The sequence below is a fragment of the Haliaeetus leucocephalus genome, unplaced genomic scaffold (assembly GCF_000737465.1).
Source record: "Haliaeetus leucocephalus isolate CR32 unplaced genomic scaffold, Haliaeetus_leucocephalus-4.0 Scaffold646, whole genome shotgun sequence".
Taxonomy (NCBI): domain Eukaryota; kingdom Metazoa; phylum Chordata; class Aves; order Accipitriformes; family Accipitridae; genus Haliaeetus; species Haliaeetus leucocephalus.
Window position 1 is genome coordinate 4,938,622 of NW_010973082.1, and position 18,733 is coordinate 4,957,354.

General features: G+C 46.5%; 1 protein-coding gene across 1 annotated transcript in view; it reads left to right on the forward strand.

Moving 5' to 3' along the window:
• The first annotated feature begins 7,511 nt into the window (after positions 1-7,511).
• Positions 7,512-18,733, forward strand: part of MMD (monocyte to macrophage differentiation-associated) — a 44,125-nt gene continuing 32,903 nt past the window's right edge. Inside the window, exon 1 of the mRNA XM_010578749.1 lies at positions 7,512-7,792. Coding sequence (XP_010577051.1) covers positions 7,512-7,792 — 281 coding nt within the window. The remainder of the gene's footprint in view (positions 7,793-18,733) is intronic.

The window sequence follows — 18,733 nt, forward strand, 5'->3', positions numbered from 1 at the left end:
CACCTAAGGGTGCCAGCACCTATTTTCCTCTTCCAGGCTGCAGCTGTGCTGGTGAAGATGTTACCATCCCCAGCACAGCCCAGCTCTTGGCACAGCGAGTGCCTCTTGCTAACATGCTCCAGCTGCTCCAGTCACAGAGAGCCAGATCGGCAAAATCCTGATTTACTGGGAATGAGGAAGGAACGAATATAGCCCTTAATCTTCATAAGCAATAAAACAAGAAGCTATAGCTCTCACTTTGTGATTTCTCATATTAAGTGCTCTACTACCTACCATAATAATTGTATTTCTGGCAGCCGCAATGTAGTTAATAGCCCAAGTTCAGCTAAACACACATGCCTGAGCTGAACGCTGTGTGCGCCTAAATCCATCCCAATTTGGCAAAGCATATGAGCATGTACTTCAGTGCCAGGGGAATAAGGGAAGTGTATCCTTAAAGACTTGGCTAAAGATATTTGTGCAGCACCAAGTCAGAACAGTGGAAAGGACGGGACAGTTTATATGGTGTAATTTTGAGTTTGATAGTAAACTCAGGCAGCAAAAGGAGATTCACTGAATTTGATGCAACCATGTCTATATCACTCTGATTTTATATCTGCATTATCTTGATTAGCTCTTGCAGAAGATATGTTGTGGGACAGAAGACAAACCAAGCAAGCAGTCCAGCTCCAGCAGAATCGAAACCCAATTTGAGTCTGCTTTACCCATGCACGACCCATTCCAGGAGACTTTCATTCCATATCAAGCATTTTCATTTTCTTCCTCCTGTTTTTAAGTCATTTCACCATTAATAATGAGAAGGCATTTACATTTGCATATGCTTCTCAAGCAGCCGAGGACAAGTGGACAGACTAAATATTTCACAGCACATCAAACTAGATTTGCCACAGTTTGAGGTAGTTTTGTATGCTTGCTCGTCTCATGGGTGCAGAATTACAGACAAGGTGTCTCTTGGCTGGTTATATGTCAAAATCCTCTCATGCTGCCTTGGGTCTCATTGGATAGTTACCTAGAGATGAAAAATAAGCACATTCCCTTTCTTCAGGTATTAATCCTCTATAGGCTCTCACCCTACAGAGTGGCACTGACTAATATGCACCCACACTCTGTTGATATCAAGACAGTTATGTTGATAAAGCTATAGAGATTTCTCTTACATGAAGATTTGGCCCACTGTTTTAAAATCAAGTCATAAGTTCTACCTTTCACATCAAATCTGTCTTCCTGGTTAACAAAAAAGGCAATTACATTTTCAACTATTTTACATGAACATCCAGCGTTATTTGAATTACATCCTACTGGAGATCATGAAAAGGAGTGCTGCCTGACTGTCACATCTCATGAACCCACTGGTTAGGATTAAGCTCTCTAACTCCTCAGTCCCTTTGGACTTGCACACACTCCTCTATAGGAAAATTAACTTTTTGCTTGCAAAAACCATATCCAAAGGAAATATCACTGTACAGAATCTGATCCTTTGGGGTTTTGCTTCTTGCAGCACCAAACAGAGCTGGCCTGGATGCCAGCAGAGCATTCCAGCAGGGACCTCAGGTACGAGTAAACACTAGCACCCCATTTCTGTTTGATAGATCTCAGCTGGGCTATGGGTTTGAGAGATAAACCTCACCTGGAGCCCTAAGACAAAGAAAAAGCAATCAGAAAAATAGCTGATCAGCATCTGCCACCTCATGGCAACTGGTTTTATTTGACTGGGGACCAGATCCTCTCCGGCTGAGACTTTTCTAGTAGGCTGATTTGCAGATAAAGGAAATTGGATTTAAGTCGGTATGTTGCCTTGCTGGGTATGAAGGGTTGTAGGTAAGAAGTGCTTTTTTGAATGTGGTAGTAATGGTGTCTAAGCTTTTGGGGAGAGGAGCTGAAGGCATACAGGTAAGATTTGTGAACAATGCTTAACGTGGTAAGACTTCAGCCTTTGTTTTGAGCTTCTGACTTTTTTTCAGCAAGATTCAGGATATGCTTAACCTCAAGTGCCAGCTGCCTCTTTCACCTCTGTAGGACTATTTGCAGTCTCAAAGTCAGACATTTCACTGACTAGTGTATTTGTGAGTTTAGGGTCCCAGGAGGGAACTGCACTACAAGTAACTAAGTAGACCAGTATTTTTTTCTTTTCATCTTCCTTCTTGAATTTCTATTCTGTTCTCAAAAGCGGCATTTCAACAGCCGTTTTCTACTTCTGTAGAGATCAAACAGATAACAAACGCGCCTCTGAAGAGGGAACCGATTTAACTGCTGCACTCACGCTTCCTGAGAAAGAACAGCAGAAACCCCGAACGCCAACAGCGCAAAGTCCTTTTCCCTTCAGACGCTGACAAAGCCTTGACACCACGGCTCAAAAGACCTTAAAGAAGCGGAGGGCTCCTTCCCAACAAGCGGGGTTCTAGCCCACCCGGAGGAATCAGCTCCGAAGCTGCGGGTCCCGGGCGCTGCCCGCGATGTGCCGGTGCCACCTGCCGGGCACGGCCGCGGCCGCAGCTCGGGGCTCCCGGGGGGGGGGAAACCGGGAGCTTTCCATAAGGAAAGCAACAGCACCTACGTGTGGTCAGCTGTAGGAAGGGATGAGGAGAGCTTGGAATACCCGAGCTGCAAGAGGCCTGTAGGGAAACGGGGGTTTGAAGTCGCGATATCGCCTTGCACAGCTCGCTGGGCTTCGGTTGCTGCGGGTTCGGGTGTGCGGGGCTGTCGCGTCGGTCTGTCGTGTGCTGCTGGGCTCCTGTCTGTCCCTTGCCTCTCGTTATTTTGAGTGGTGCTGGTCGAGTCCAGCCCCCTTTCACCAAAGGTCTCATTAAATTACTTCTTGCCCTATGGAAATAAGCAGGCAAGAGGGGAGACCTGGGTGAGTGGCTCCTCGTAGCACAGGGGGGAGTAGGGGAGGGGGTCTGAGCCCTCTTACACCCTGGCAGAGCTTGTGCTAGAGGAAGGCAAGACCCCGAAAGCCACAGGCTAAAATACACACTTGTGTGTGGCCCCTTACAAACACCAAATGCTGTTTAAGCAGGCGTTTGCAGCACCCCGGAGGCATCGCCAAGGAGGAGCTTGGTGGCCGTGTTCCTGCCACTGGTGTCCGCACACGATGTGCGCAACCAGTCTGCTTTCGTTGGATTTGCTCTGGGCGCTCGAGATTGGGACTGTAGCTATGGGAGTAACTGTTTTGGTTCCTGATCACACCAGGTTTCTCCCTGCTGCCCTTCAGTCTCTGCAGCTTCCCTCTTCAGTTATTACTTCTTGTATGAGGAAGGCGATGGACTCGGGCAGCTGCCTGCAGCCATAAACATCCACCTTTGCTGTCCCAAGCTGCAGAGACAAGGCAGGACGGGGTGTTAACCAGGTAAGGTCTGTGCTTTCTGATAGCCTGTCTCAATCCATCCATTATTCTGTTTGAAATATGCTGGGATTGCTGTCATGTGTATTCCCTTCTTTCACACTGCACCAGGATTGAAGAGATTTATTTCCTAGGGGCTATTTTTAGCAATGACACCACAGTTAAGCCAATCAAGCCTGGCAGTGACGGCTGTCTCACTGAGTCACAGATCCAAGGTGCAGCTGGCTGGAATCAGGCCGGCTGCACCAGGTGTGTTGAGCAGTGTTTTCTGCAGTGCACGAGGCTCTGCTGGCACTCTGGCTACTTATTTTTCACCTAGGAAGCATCAGGACTAGAAACTGCTTTTTGCTTCCCTATGGCTGAGTCCAGCAAAGCCTGGTCCCTTTTGGATATTCTGCTGTGTAAATCCATCTTGATGCATTGTGCGATGGGTCACCCTTCTGAGCTGCTCTGTGTTGGACCTGCCAGCTAAAATGCTTGTGTGATCAGCCCAAACCTGATACAGTCAAAAAGAGCCAGCGCAGCAGGGACCTATTACTCAACTCATGCATTAGATGCGAAGGTGCTGTAGTTCCTTGCAGACCGATTTCTTTTCTTCAGCTGTTGCCTGCCATCTCTTTGCTACTTGTGCTGTAGTTGCTCTCAAAACAGAGCACTTGTGGCTTTCTCCCACTAGAACCCCTTCCCAAAACTTTCTTTTTAAACTCCAGTTTTTTCTCTGATCATAGAGAAGTTCTTTGCTGTTTTCAATAACTTTTGTACTGTGACATTTACTGTACAATGGCTTTAGGCAAAAAGTATACAAAAATATGGAATTTTCTGTTCTGTTATGTACACCTTATCTCTCATCCCAGTTGAACTAGGTGCTCGCAGAAGAAGAGGTGCTTTCTGTCCAGAAGTGCCTATAAACCAAGGTGGACAAAATAAGAGGAAAAAAACAAAGGAGAACTGAGTGTGGAGTTGCATCGGTGGCAGCTGGTGGCCTTGGGTCTCCAGCCAGGAGCTCTGACCCTTGGGGTAGGCTCTTTGTCAAACACTAAATAATGGAATAGTGGAATAAATAAATAGCGGACTCCAGCTAATCCACTTTTAGAGGATATATCAGAGGTTTTGTGCAACCCACCATCTCTGCACTCTGGTACATCCCATGGTAGAGCTGGTCTGGCCTTTGAAGCAATTATAGCGGAGAGAAATTTTGGACAGCTAAGGAAAGTGGGTCCCACAGACATGGTCTCACCTGTCACCTGGAGCCAGCCTGCACAAGCGCAAGGCAGCGCTTCACCCCGGCCATCAGCCCGGCTCTTGGCACTGCCTAGGGAAGCACATGCACAACTTGTTTAGGTTTTTTGCAATCCTCCAAAACTCCCGAGACTCTCATTTGCTTGGGGGAAATGTGCACCTGCTCACTGCAGAACTGGGAGAGCTGTCACTACTCCATCAGCACAGATGCCAATGGGGATTTGAACAACTTTTCTTAAGGGTGCAGGCATAAACAGCATGAGGAGGGTGAGATGGTGAAGGCTGGCGAGGGATGGTCAGCTGTGGAGCTGTGGCTGTGGGATGGGCAGGAGGGAGCGGTGTCAGGCAGGGGAGGAACTCCAGGACACTGACCCTGGGAGTAGTGCCAGCTTGCTGGAGTGAGGCTCCACTATAAAAAGCTCCAGCGTGTGTGCAGACGAGGTTCCCGAGGTGGTGTGATGCTCCTCCTGGGACAGGGGTGCTGGCAGGCTGTATTGGATCCTGGCAATCCTTGGGCACAGGAATATCAAACAGTGAATGTCTGCAATCTGCCCTGGATGTGGGCTGGGAGGAGGGAATAAGTAATGATATCAAAGCCAAATCCCCTCATAGAATTCAGTTTTCAGTGTGCTGACTCCAGGCACAAGCTGCTGTGAGCAGCTCTGGCTCAAGGACAGGGATCCTGGGAATACAACAAAAGCGTAAATGCAAGATCTCCTTGTTGCAAACCAGGCCCTAGGTACAGCCTTGGGGAGGTGTTTTGAAAATATAATGTATTTTCACTCTAAGAGGGTGTTTTGAGAAGCTGCAGAGATGTAGAAACATCGAGGCTTTTATCTTGCCAAGAGATCGTGTCTGCAGCGATACAGAAGGTGGTGCAGTAATCGAGGACCAGACTATACATTTTGAAAAGCCCCCCCTAAAAGCTGGCCTGATGCCTATCCAAATTAAATACTTAATGTCACATATCTCCCAGCTGCAGTATTAGACAGAAATCGGAAACCAAGCTATTAGTGTGGAGGACTTTAGAGGAGACAATTCAGGTTTAGCAAACTTGCTGGTACTAATTAAACACAAGGGAGAAAAAAATCCCATAAACTTTCTTTTGTGAGCACAGTGCTAAGTTTTCAGAATCCAGGCTGCCATTTGAGGACTAGTTTAAAAGCCTTAAACTAACATAAAATCCCATATCTTTCTCAACATGTGAACTACATAGTATTTACTACTTCAGTACTAATTTTTTGTAGTGTAATATGGTTTATGGTCTTAAATTTCAATCCTATTGCCTTTCAAAGGCGCTTGTGCTTCTGAGGCATTTTGGAGAGATTTTCAAAAGACTTTCAGTTTCCCAGCGAGCACTGAAACCAAATTCCACCTCCGATTGTTGTTGCTTTGGAGGGGAAGTGCATAATCAAAAGCCTTAGCCTGTCTTGAAGAATCTCAGCCTCATCTAAACTACATTGAACACCCAAATGCCTGGTGGTCTTCAGACATGGTATGTGAAAATGTGTATCTTCAGTGCTATGGGGCTCCCTCCTCCTTGCTGAGTGTGCCTCTTGCAATGCTGGGCTTGGGATTACTTCTTGATACAGACTTCTCAGCTGAAGAGCCATGAGGGCAGATGGTAGGGGATGCAGCTGATGTTGGCCTTAAAACGAGTGGCATGTGTCGAGGTCGACGGCAGCAGGATGGCCCCATGACATATTTCTTACTCACAGCTTAGACGCGCCAGATCAGATTCCCGCTGACACGTAAAGCCCTTTTCCACAGCTCTGGCAGTGCTAAGAGCTGGACAGCCTCATCTCTTCCTAAACCCCTCCTGTGCTGTAATGCTGACCAAAACCTTGGAGTTTTGCGTGGAAGCAGTGAGCATGCTGATGTAGGGTCTGTGGTGTTCATCAGCATCACCTCCTGCCCTTCCCGTCTGCCTTCCTGGTATCTTATACAATGGTATTTTTTTTGGAGGAGGAGGAGGAAAACTCTAGCACAGTTTTCTAGGGAAACAAGGAAGCGCTGTGTGGGCAACGTGTGGCAGCTATACGTGTCCTTACTCATCAGCTTCAGAGATGTAAATCTGGAAGATGCAAAAAGTACTTGCAGGTTTTGTGGCTGGGCAGCCTGGCACTGCTGCCAGGCAGGGCACAGCCACATCGCAAAGTTAACTTTTATTTTAGCAAGTGGAGGATCCACATGGGACAGAGAAGTTAGTGGTGCCCAGGCTACAGAAATGCTCCAGTTGTGTTGTACCTTCTCGCACATGGGAGACTCAAAGGGGACAGAACAGCCTGCGGGAAGCAGGATCCTACAGCTGAGTTTGTGCAAGGACTGGCTGGGCAGTGTGTGATACAGTGGTGTGACGTGTCCCAGTAATCCTGATGTGAAATTGGGTAATAAAAGCCTTTAATTTACTTTAATAGCCCTTCTATAGCACTAGTGCAGGGCAAAAAGGTCTTAGTCAAAATCAGAATCAGGCTCGTTAGATTTTGAGAAAAGTTATCCCGCGTATGACTTTCTCCCTAATTTATTTCTGTATTCACTTCCTAATTACGCAGCTTGGTTTTCTTCAGCCCATGAGCCCAAACCCACTTGTAGAAGGGAGGTTCTGCAAAATGCCCTTAGAGGAAACCCAGCTTGGTACCTGCCCATCAAGGAAAGAGATAGTTCCTGAAGAAGGGGGATGTTTTCCTGTCAATATAGCATTCAAATTTAGCTTCTGCCACTGTAGGCAACGTGGCATTAAAAGAAGGAGCTTAAGTTATTAAACTGAGCTGCTTTAATCATCCAGTTCGGGGAAATCCATTGCTACAGGAGACCTGAGGATTAATGTATTTTTACCGCAAAGCCAATAGATCTATTCTGATCAGTTAGCGGTTGCTCACTCGTGCATATGAAACTTCATTCTCCGGGTTTGCACTCAATAGTATGGGACCAAATGGAGTTTTATTTGGAGATTGATCCCGTTACCTTGAATCTCATCATTCTGGTAGCTAGTTATGTTATTTTGCTTCTGGTTTTCCTGATCTCCTGCGTGCTCTATGACTGCAGGGGGAAGGATCCGAGCAAGGAATATGCTCCCGAGGTCCCTGCAGACACCCAGCCTCCAATCCGGCTGGTGGTGATGCAGCAGGGCTCCCCCAACACCCGCTGGGCAAAGGGGCTCGTCCCTGCCTACGAAAACTCCTCTGACCTGCCAGGGAAAAGGACTACTGTTGTGTAAGGGGACCCTGCCTCGGAGCTCCGGTTTCTGCTGATCCGCTTGCCTCATCTGCTATGTTTACTCTCCGTTTGCAAAAGGATAACGCGTTCACTAGGTAAGTTGAGATGCCGATTTATTTGATGCGGTGCTATTGCCAAGGGGGTCGGTTTATGTTCAGCTGTGTTCTGCACTGATACAGCCTTGCAGTCCTGCCTGCCATCCATAAAGAGACTAATTTCCATTTACGCTGCTGCTGCCTTGCAGCCCACTGGCAGTCAGAAGCAGTGACGCTGTTATCCACTCGGGCACTGAAGAAGGGCCTTGGTTAATCTCGAGTCATGCTTGGTACCGTTATTTTTGTAGGAACGCAGTGTTGTTCAAAGCATCCCACCCCTGATGAGCCGAGCCACGCTGCCCTGCAGCCTCGGCACATCTTCCTCAGCCAGCAGAGTGCAAATGACCTTGGTAGGCTGTTTATCTCTCCAGTGAGAAAAGAAATGCTAAGGATTTTAAAAGGACAGAGATAGTGCTTTCTGATAGAAGCCAGCTGCTGCTCCCATCAGAATTTAATACTTTCCATGTTGTCTGTAAGCTCCCCAGAGGGCAGTGCCAAGCCTACCTTGGCACTTATTTTCCGTAGGTAGAACATGAGCTCTGCTCTTACAGGGCAGAGTACCCCTTGCCCCACACAAATCCCCTGAGATGATACAATATGCTTCCTGGAAAAGCTGGGTACAATGCCTCCTGCCTAAGGGAAAGCATGAACCAGGGTAAATTTACCAGTAATGTGATACATGTGAGTCATCGCTGCTGTCCGCCCCGCTGAAACGGGGATTTCTGAACCTCTGCAGCAAGTGCGACCTACGTCCTGGCTTTCAATGTGCATGTCCATGTGTCTGACCTTGCCTCTTGCCCCCGAGCCTTCCTTCAGCTGTATCGTGTTCCAGCTGGGCCACATGAAGGCTGTTGTATCTCCAGCAAATCTAATGTTATCTGCATCAGCTCCTGTTATTTTTCCCATAATTTGGGAGCTATAAGCTAAAGGCCTTTTTGGCTAACAAGCTTCTTCAGTGTCTTGCTGGTTGGTTTTCTCCCTCTTGGTGCTTGATAGACTTAAGTTCATGTCTCTTGAAAGGAAGGGAAATGTTTTCTTTGTCCTCCAGGTGAAGCACAGAGGGACAGAGACAAGAGAGATGTTGATCTTGTAGCCACAGAAGTGGCTGCAGTGTTGTGTAGCTGTTCCCAAGCACAGCCAGCTCAGGTCCTGCTCTGTCCCCATCAGCCTGGGCTGCAAAACCCACCCAAGAAACTGGGGAGACCCTGCCCGAGTTGGTCCCTGCTGTGTCCTGTGCTGGCAGAGACACTTTGTCTGGTGGCCAAAACAGCTTTTAAAACTAATTTGGCTGCAGGGAAATTGTGGCTTAAGTTGGTTTGTTCTACCCAAGCGTGTCCATGATTGGGCAAAAAATGGAAATCTGTTTTCTGAAATCCTAAGATGGGATGCTTAATGCCAGGTTACTGTGTCCCTCTAGATACTGCTTGAGTTACTGTGTATGGTGCTCTTTAACTGGTGGATTTTACCTGGTTATTAGGGGAAAAATAGCAGTGGCCCCACACTGTTGCAGGTGTCTGTCCCATATGCTATTTTACATCATCTTAATGCGAAGTACCTAGAGTCCTATAGAAAGCTTTAGTAAACATGGTGAGATTTATTACCTGTCTACGTCAGGTGTCATGGATGATTCACTGGATGCAGTGGTCCTAAGGCCTTCGGGACAGGCATTTTAAATACTTCCAGAAATAAACTGCAGTGAATTTGAACCACAAATGAACAAAGCTGTTGGCTGGATTGCATGGTTCGTACCTCAGCTGGGTAACCGGCCAGCTGTGCTGATCTATGTATCAGCTGGCAGAGCATCCTGGCAGTGACAAAGAAATCTCGAGATACAGCGTATCTTCTTATTTTTCTCTATTTTAAAAAAAGCAGCCAGAATGGTTAGTGGTTTTTCTTTCAGTTTCTAAATTCTGGAGGGCAAACCCAGGTTTCGTTTTCAAGCTGTCCTTTGCACCCCTGTGAGTTACAGATACGCCTGGTTGTGGAAGGAAGCCAGAATTGGAAGGAAGGCTCCTGAGAGCTGGGGGCTTGAGTAAAACCCTTGATGTGTTGAAACTGGTAATAAATCAGAAGGTGGTGGCATGATCGTCTGCCACATATCATACTGAAATAATTATGTTGAATGTCTTGTTACTTTGCACTGAAAAAGTGCAATTCATTAACTGCAGGTTGTAGCTGCTTTGGCAAAACTTGGCACTGACTAAACTGCTGATATGTTATGGCCAGTCACCCACACAGGCCAGTGTTATCTTTGCTTGGGCTCTCCTATCTGCCTTATCTTCAGCCTGTAAGCTCTAAAGCTTTTTTGTGTGTTCATTTATCATCTAACATGCTAGGGGGCCTCTTGGTGATAAGGGATCCTTGGTGTTAGGGAACAGAAATAATAATCTTTGCTATCTTGGGGCGACTAAAAAGAGCTCAAAAATACCACAAGGAGTGTGGTACAGCTGTTTGTTGATGGCGAGATGTCACATAAAATGCCCCAATGCCAGCAGAAAAGCTCTGTGGTTCCTTGACAAAGGTCGTGCAAGTAATGTAATGATACCATGACACGTCTGCTGCATCTTTGCCAGTGTGTTTGTTTATGTAATGCATGCAGAGATAGAGATTTGCAAGGCTATCTTAATAAATACTTTTAGATAGCTGAAATTCTCCAGATATGTAGATTTTTCTAACAGCAAACCTTTTGTGTACACCAATCACAGACTCTTGGCTCCTAGAAACTCAATGGAAAAGTTGTTGATTTTGGTGTGGTCCAGTTTTCTTGCTTAAGCTTTAGGAAGCCGGGCTGTAGTGCCGCAGGAGGTGTCCGGGGAGGCTGCAGGCAGGGGAGCAGTTTCTAGGAGCACAGTGTTCACTTGTACGGAAATTTATGAGTTGTGATAGAGTTGGTGGACTCCGCCCTGAAACGTGGAGGTAAAAGCAGCAAATGACACATTACTTCTGACAGTATTTCTAAACAGCGAGTAAAATCCCCTTCCGGAAAATGAGAGGCTAAAGTGCATCAGGACTTTGCCTTCCCAATGGGAATAAAATGGCTTTCTTAGACTAGAACAATATTGGTGTATTAAAGCACTGAGAGCACCCTTGGGTATGTACAGAGAATTGCAAGTAATCAAGTCACTGCAAGTGAAATTACTGCTTTGTGGAGGTCTCTGCTACCACGCTTCACTTAATGACCGTGGCAGGATTAATGCGTGCAAATGGGCTTTTAGCAGGCCGAGCTTGCAGGAAATCACCCTTGAAGCTGCATTCCCTGGAGTGCTTGCAGCCCTCTGCCACGTCCTTTGCATCATTGCGAGAAAACGGGCATGAATATTCCCGTAGCCGTGCAGCTCTTTTCCCTAAATTGTGCCGTGTAAAATGCGTATCCCTTGCTGGAGTTCACACAATATAAAAAGCATCCTGAAACCAGGCTTTGCCGATAGCTATACCAAACCGAGCCGTGCGGGGGAGTTCTGTGGAGACCGAAATATCCCTCTGAGATATCTGCAGCATCTTGCGAGCTCTGGTCCACAGCTGGCAGCACGTTACGTTATGTTACATTACGCTGTCAGACCTACAGCTGCGGTAAAACAGCACTCGTGTAGCTCTTTGCACGTACTCTGTATCTGGCTCTTCCATCGCTGTTCAGTTGATCGTGGGTTTGTGCCTTGCTTAATCTTAACCGTGCCCATGTAGACGTGTGTTTTGCTAGAGGATTAGGTAGTGTTTTAAGGCCTGGATATCGAGCATAGAAAGACTGTTTTGAAGTAGGTGCTGTTTGCAAATGAATAAAATGTTGGCAAAAATTGTGTTGACCTTTATTCAGAAGCAATATGAGTTGGAGAGCGTTGGGTAGATAGACAGGGATTTAGGAAATAGGCTCTGTTCCCAATTCTGCCCTTGGTTTATGGGGCATCCTTGGGCAGCTCATGTTCCCGCTGCGCTTCACTCCGTGAGTCTCTGCTCCGCATTAATTTTCTCTGCTCTTCTGCCCTCTGCACTGAGATTTCTTTCTCTTCTTAGATGTTTGTGCAGTTCATAAGGGGGTTACTACAAAACTGGTATGTGGGGGCTGCGCTTGAATGTCACTCTATGAACTAACCCCAGTAGGTTCAAAGAAAACAAAATAAAATACACTCCAACAAAAAGTGGCTGGAGTGGGTGGAGTAGAGAAGTCAACGAACAAGCCACAGTAAGTCTGGGGAAACCATCGACATAGAGACTTAAGACACTTGCTTTGGGTGAGCTATGGTCATCGTGGCGGTCTGATGATCTGTAGCTCTGTGGTTTAAAGGGAACTGAGTGGTGGCAGGAGGATTTATTGCTGTTCTGCAGGAAGCAGGAATTCAGTCTGCACTGGCTCGCTTTCAATTGGCTTTAGTGCCCTTTTAAAGTTACATATTACTGCTTCTGTAAAGCCTTTATTAAAGGGTTTCATAGAAACACCAGGGGAAAAAAAACCCAACAGATTTCTACATTTCTCCAACATTAATTCAAGTCAAACATGTCATTAAATTCACTGAAAATACATCTTTCATGTAAGCCTGTTCCACTGTAAATATACTGTCTAAGCCTTCAGATGTTTTTTTTAAATCCCTAATAAGCCACTACATATGAGTAGAGGATTAGTCCAGACAGACTAACCCATATTCACAAGGGAGAATTCCTTCCCATGCAGTGAGGTTTTTTGAATTTGAAAAGGGATAAATCTTCTCTTTTTTTTTATTATCACATTGTTCTTATGGTGCAAATGCTCATCCTCTGATAGTGCTAGGTACAGAAGTACAGTAACGTGTCCAAGTCAAACTCCTTGGCTGTAAGAAGAGCTTAAGAATAGTTTTTACTGCCTAGAAGCACATCACCTTGTGTTATCAGCTATTCAGCTTGCATAATGTTGGCGCTTTGATGGGAATGCCAAGAGGTAAGAATTGATACTGGGTGTTTAACTGGAAATACTGTTCTTCCAGCCATGAGCCAACGCTACTTTGTGCTTAGGGGAGCCCTACAGCGCAGCGTGCCATCTTTTAGATGGATTAAAAACTGCAAGCCCGAGTCTCTCAAGCTACCTTTGTACTTTTTGTAAGGCAGAGGATTGACCTGTGTCTCCTGGTCCTGCTCCAGTCCAAATGTCTTTGTGACTCTCCCAGGTGCTTGACTCCCTGTGCGGAACCTGTCCCGTCGCGTAGGGTCTGGGTGTTGAAAGCAAACGCACGCGTACTGCTGATGTCCCTAAGGGACTCCTGCAGCCTGTACCCGAAATAGCTGCATTTCAGTGGTGGATAAAATGAGCTGTAGCGAGGATACGCACATGAGGAAGGTGTGAAGGATGAGGGGACATATGCTGGAGTCTGCTGGTGGTTGCTGCTGCCCAGGAGGAAAGCAGATGGAGTCCTGGGGCAGCTGTGAGGACTCGGAGGTAGAGATCTGGTCCTTCATGCTTAAGCGATAGAAAGCTAAATTAATTGTTTATAAATAAATTGCTCTGATGTTCACAGCAGAAAGCTACCTAACTTAACAAGAGAAAATCACACAAGAAACAAAAAATAAGAAAATCAGAATGGCTGCCATCTCTAGCTTCTGTTCCAACTCCTGGTTTTGCCACCTCGCTCCCTCCTCACGTGTGCTGGTTTCCTTGGAGATGCTGCTGCTTAGTTTCTCTCTCTAATGGCGACACTGTTTGACATTAACCTTGCAAAGAGGCATTTCCACCCTAACGTGACAATACGGGTGCCTTGTCACAAGGCATCCGCGTCCAGCATCTGATCGCTCAGCCCAGGCTGTGGATGGGTCAGTCTCTTCCCAGATCTGCAGCAGATGCTCTGTGTGGGCAATGAAACTGTGCCCTAGTTTCTCCATCTGTTAATGGCAGTAATAATTGTTACACAACTGGGGTGTTGGGTTGATTTAATTAATATTTATGAAGGAACATGAGATCCTTTCACAGGCAGTGCTACAGAGATATTGTTAATTATGAATGATTATATATTTTTGTCTTTTCCTGGGTACATAGGAGACTTGGACATACTGTTTAAGCACCCACATTTCACATTCCTTCAGTATTGAAGCTTATAGGGCCCACAATATAGCTCTTCATTACCCTAAAAATACACTGAAGTTAACTGCTATTGTCTTCAGCATGAGCAAAGAATACAGGCTTAGCATCCACTTCTAGTTGCATTAATGATGTTGCCTAAATCATCAATATTTTTGTGTAACTTTATTAGGTAGCATTTTCCATGTTGGTTTTTTTTTAGCCCAACTGCTCCTTTTAAATAAAACAAATATACAAATTCAGGCCAATTCTAGGTCTAAACCTTTCAAGAAAAGGGAGGGGAGGCAGGAATTGGGCACATCCTTCTACCTATGCCTTCTTCAAATGACACAACAGAGACCCCAAAGTTCTGAGGGATCAACGTGAGTTGCCTCAAGCTTATTGCTGGAAACTGGGTATTCATAGATTAATTCTAATAAGCATAAAGGTGGATTGAAAAAAGATCTGTGAGTAGCAGCACTTGATTTAATGTCTGCACGTGCCATGTTCATTGGGTATAGCCACTGTACCGCTTACCGTCCCCAACAACAAAAAAAGACAGTACTTGATGGAAGCATATTAATAGTGCTTATTACAGGTGATTTCTTTCCTATTCTCTGCATATGCTTCCCCGCTCAGGAGAATATTAAGCACAGACTTGACATAGGTCACATACTTGTTACCTCAAAAAGAGGGAACCTACTTGTTTTCCTTCCAAAAGAAGAGAAGACAGGAGCAGCCTTGGCTTGCTAGAGGACACACACTTCACCTGTCCTGAGCCTGAAGGACATGTCCCTTAGCAGAGAGAAAGGATCTGTCTGAGTTTCAGTTGGTTCCCCGCTCGGAGCAGTGCAGGGAAGGTGGTTTGCTATCTACAGGGCTCGCGGCAATGTTTCCATTGAATCATTTCTCATCAGCCACCAACAGCTCTGCAATTTCCAGCCCTCCAGGCAGAGCACGCAGGTTACAACAGCAGATAAGGTGTGAACCCAGGGACACTGGAGGGGAAGAAAAGCTTTTTACTGAGATGGGAATAGTATTTTATCATTTTTCAGGACATCAGTTTTAGACCAGGTTTACACTGGAACCAGGGTGGTTTAATAATAGGTATGTGTTTTTATTACTAGCAAAAACTCCAATGCAGATGTGATTACACCGGGAAAAAGTAATTTGACAGTAAGCCTTCTTTTGCTTGCTGAAACTATGTGTACTAAATTGGCAAATAACCTCTTTAATTAATTGAAGCTCTATTTACAGTTGATGGAGAGAGACAGCTTGTAGGGACATGCAATCAAGTCTTTTCTAGTACAGACAGGGCTCTATAAAGCTGCAATTTTATTTATATACATCTGCAGCATTGAAAATCGGGGCAGTGCTTGTAAAGCCAAGTGTTCTGTCCCTGGGGTATCGAATAGAAGGCAAATCTTTGGCATCAGGAGGCTCCCTGCTTGTTTTGGGAAGGAGAGCTGGCAGGGATCCCAACGCTAACTCTGAACATCTGAGGAAAAGGCTGGCTGGAAAGAATTATGTCGTGACGCAGGCAGGGGAGAGCCAGGAAATTCGAAGCCAGGACAGAGACTCTTACCTTAACTCATTCTGGCATGGAAAAAATAATTGTGAAGTGTTAACACCACATCATCGGGACATGTATTTACAAAACGTGCTCACGTTTAAGTGTTCCTTGGGAGAATGGAGGGTTTTAACAATTCATTATGGTAGAGGTTAGAGAACTGCTTGGACAAGCGGGAGCTTTAAGCCATAACTGGAGGAGAAGATATGGCTCATCACTGTCAAGTCTGTGTGGTTTTGCAACTGTCTTGGCAGGGTTATTTGGCCTGGGAGGACACATTCTGCTCTCCTGTTAGTACCTCTAGAGAGTCAAAGGGACATAGGACCCTTTTTCTTTCCCTCCAACTAACTTTGTCTTACCAGCTTTGCAATGTGGCAGATCCTGGGGGTTTCCTCCTCTTGTGATTTTGTTCTCAGTATTACGAAAGTCCACCTGCTTCTTGGGGTGACAGTTAAACTGCCATTAGGAGGTTATAAGATACAATCGTGGGCCGGTTAATGGGAAACGGTTTTGCGGATGGACTCGCTGCTCTTCCCCTTTTGCAAACAGAAGATGCTTTGCCTACCTCATCTGCTTAAGGTGAATGCATTTATTTCGCTGCCGATTTGCTCTGTTAGCGTGCAGTGGAAGAGAAGATCCCCCAGCCTAGCGTATAGCATCCGAGAGGAGCGGGCAGCAGTCTTTGCGGCAAAAGGGCAAAGACAGGTTCCAGCACTGGGGGGGCTGAAGGGTGCCTGTTAAAGCTTCCCCCAAAGGTTACCGAAGCCTGTCCCGCAGGGCAGAGCTTCAAAGCACGGTCACGCTGTGGGGCCACAGTTTCCTGTTTTGTTTAACAGCTGCTTGGGAGGAGGCGGGTTGTGACCACGGTTTTTCTGTGCTCTCTCTACTGGGAAGCACACAGGGTAACCTGGCCTAACAGGCATTAGAGAAGCCGGATCATTTCCATTCTTGTAGAGCAGAAGTCAAGGCATACTTACTGGATGAAAAGGGTGAAGGAAAATGGCTTAAGGCCAGGCTGTGCCCTCATCACACAAGGGTGAAGCACCTCTCTGTTTCTACGCTTAGCAAAGTCTTGCTCTTATCTGGACTGGACCAGGTCCAGCTTTTTGCTATTACTTGCTTTCCAGGCAGGTGCACAGCAGCACTCTCGCCCGTCTGGGATGCAGAGGGCACCCTTTGATCTCCAGGTACTTCCCATCCCGTACAGATGGGTGGAGCGAAAGCCGGGTCCCAGCAGCCACCTGCATGGGCTCGGAGGCCAGAGCCGGCAGGATGAGTGCCCGGACCTCGCTGGGACGGCAGCAGTGCGTGTCCTGAGCAGGGCCAGGCGGGACGCGTGCTGCCCGCGGCACGGCTCTGCGTCGGAGCAGTGCGGAACGATGGTGCAAGCGTGGGGTGGCTTCCCGTCACCGCGTCCTGCTCAACGCGGGGCTTGAAAGCATCCTTGTGGGCAGGAGTATTTTACCGCTCTCGTTTGATTTAAGTGCTGCCCCATCAGATTAGCTCTGCTCCTACGGGGCAGCAGCTTTTCTGTCTTAATGGATAAACCTCTGTCAGCCAGTTCACATCCGTCTTGAACTCGCAGAATAACCGGCCAGAAGGCAACGAGGGCTCAGATAAGCCCTGAGTTCAAAGGGGCACTTCAGGCTTAAAACTTGCGGTGTGCCTGATTGTGACTTTAACCTGGGGTAGGGACAGCAAGTGCGCAAGATGACTGGAGCTGGGCAAGGCTGCCACGCTTCAGAGACAGAAATAGGTTTGTAGGTACAGCCTTGGCTGCTGGTACGGCACGGGCTCCTGCAAGGGGCATGTGGTGAAGTCAGGAAATGCTTTCGTGTTTTCCCATGGATTAAAAACATTAAAACAAACATAATGCCTATCTCCTAATAAAAGATAATATAGAAAGAAAAGCAATTCTATCAGCTTCTTTTGTTGTTATACCCATATTAATGTATAATGCATGCATACACCTACTCATGCAGAGACCTATGTCTTTGTAATTACAGGTTGTTGCATAAAGATTGCGGGTGCTTCTATTTTAACCCTGTATTACAGTATCCTGAATTCAATACAGAAGTCATGCCAGCTTGATTCTCATTCTTCACCTCACCTTGGATCGCCCTCTTTCTCTTCTCCAGGATCTCATGGGACAGGGTAGATGATTTGACAGTCAACTGCATAAAGCAACCGCTGTCCTAAGCATCATCTTTCCAAAAAGCACATTATGGGATACAGGTACAGCCCACCGTGTGCACTTTGTGCCTCCCCACAAATCACTGGTCTTTCCATGTTCCAGTTTTTGGATTTGCAGGGGCCAGATTCTGCTGCCTGGGACTTGGGCATGAACCTCGACCAGCTCTGAAGCCGGCGGGCTGCACTCTGCTCTCCCTTTCCCTGCTGTGGGCAGTAGGTTACTCGAGGTAATTCAACAGGATTTCAGTGGAAATACCCAGGGGTGACATGAGTGCAAGTGCAATGCAGGAGAGAAGGTCCAAATTTCCATGGGTACAACCACGATTAATATTTGGCTGCCATGCTTCAGAGCCTGTGTCAAGACGCGATTTGGCTGCTGGACGTGCTGCCTGAGTGTTTCTGCCATTGGTCTCTGGTTTCAGGTCTGGCGGCTCTCTGGCTATTGGTTTTCACACTCCCTTTGTTGCTCTTTCTACAACAACATGACCACTAATTGCTCCAGCTAATTAATAGTTAAAAGACAGTGTCTTGGTCCTCAGACCCAGCCCAAGGATTTGAGGAAAGCTTTCCTGAGAAGCAAAGGCAGTTACAGTTATGAACACCCTAAAACCATGTCATTAGAGTAAGCACCTGGGAGACACAGCACTTCACTTTGTTTTCCTTTCGAGGGCCTTGAGCAATGTTTTTTCCTTAGTCATCAGTCAGGATGCTTCACAGTGGGCAGATGGCATTTTTCAAGCAGAGATGAGATGAATGAAATCAAATCTTTGTTTCAGTTTGAACAAAAATAATTTGTTTAATCAGACTGTCTTCCTCTGACATCTGTCCGTGAAATAGAAAGTGGCAACCAACAGCTCTGGACTTAAAACTCGAGTCCCTCCCTAACAGACTGAGTGTCCCATTCAGTGAAGATTTCACTGGGTTCCCAGGTCTTTCTTGCATTATTTGATGTTTGGTGCAGTAACAAAAAATAGCTTCTTTGCTTCTTTTGAAGACTTTAGTATCTGGCAAAGTACCTCATTCTCTGAGTAGCTTTGCACCTTCAGAACTGGGGTCCTATGGAT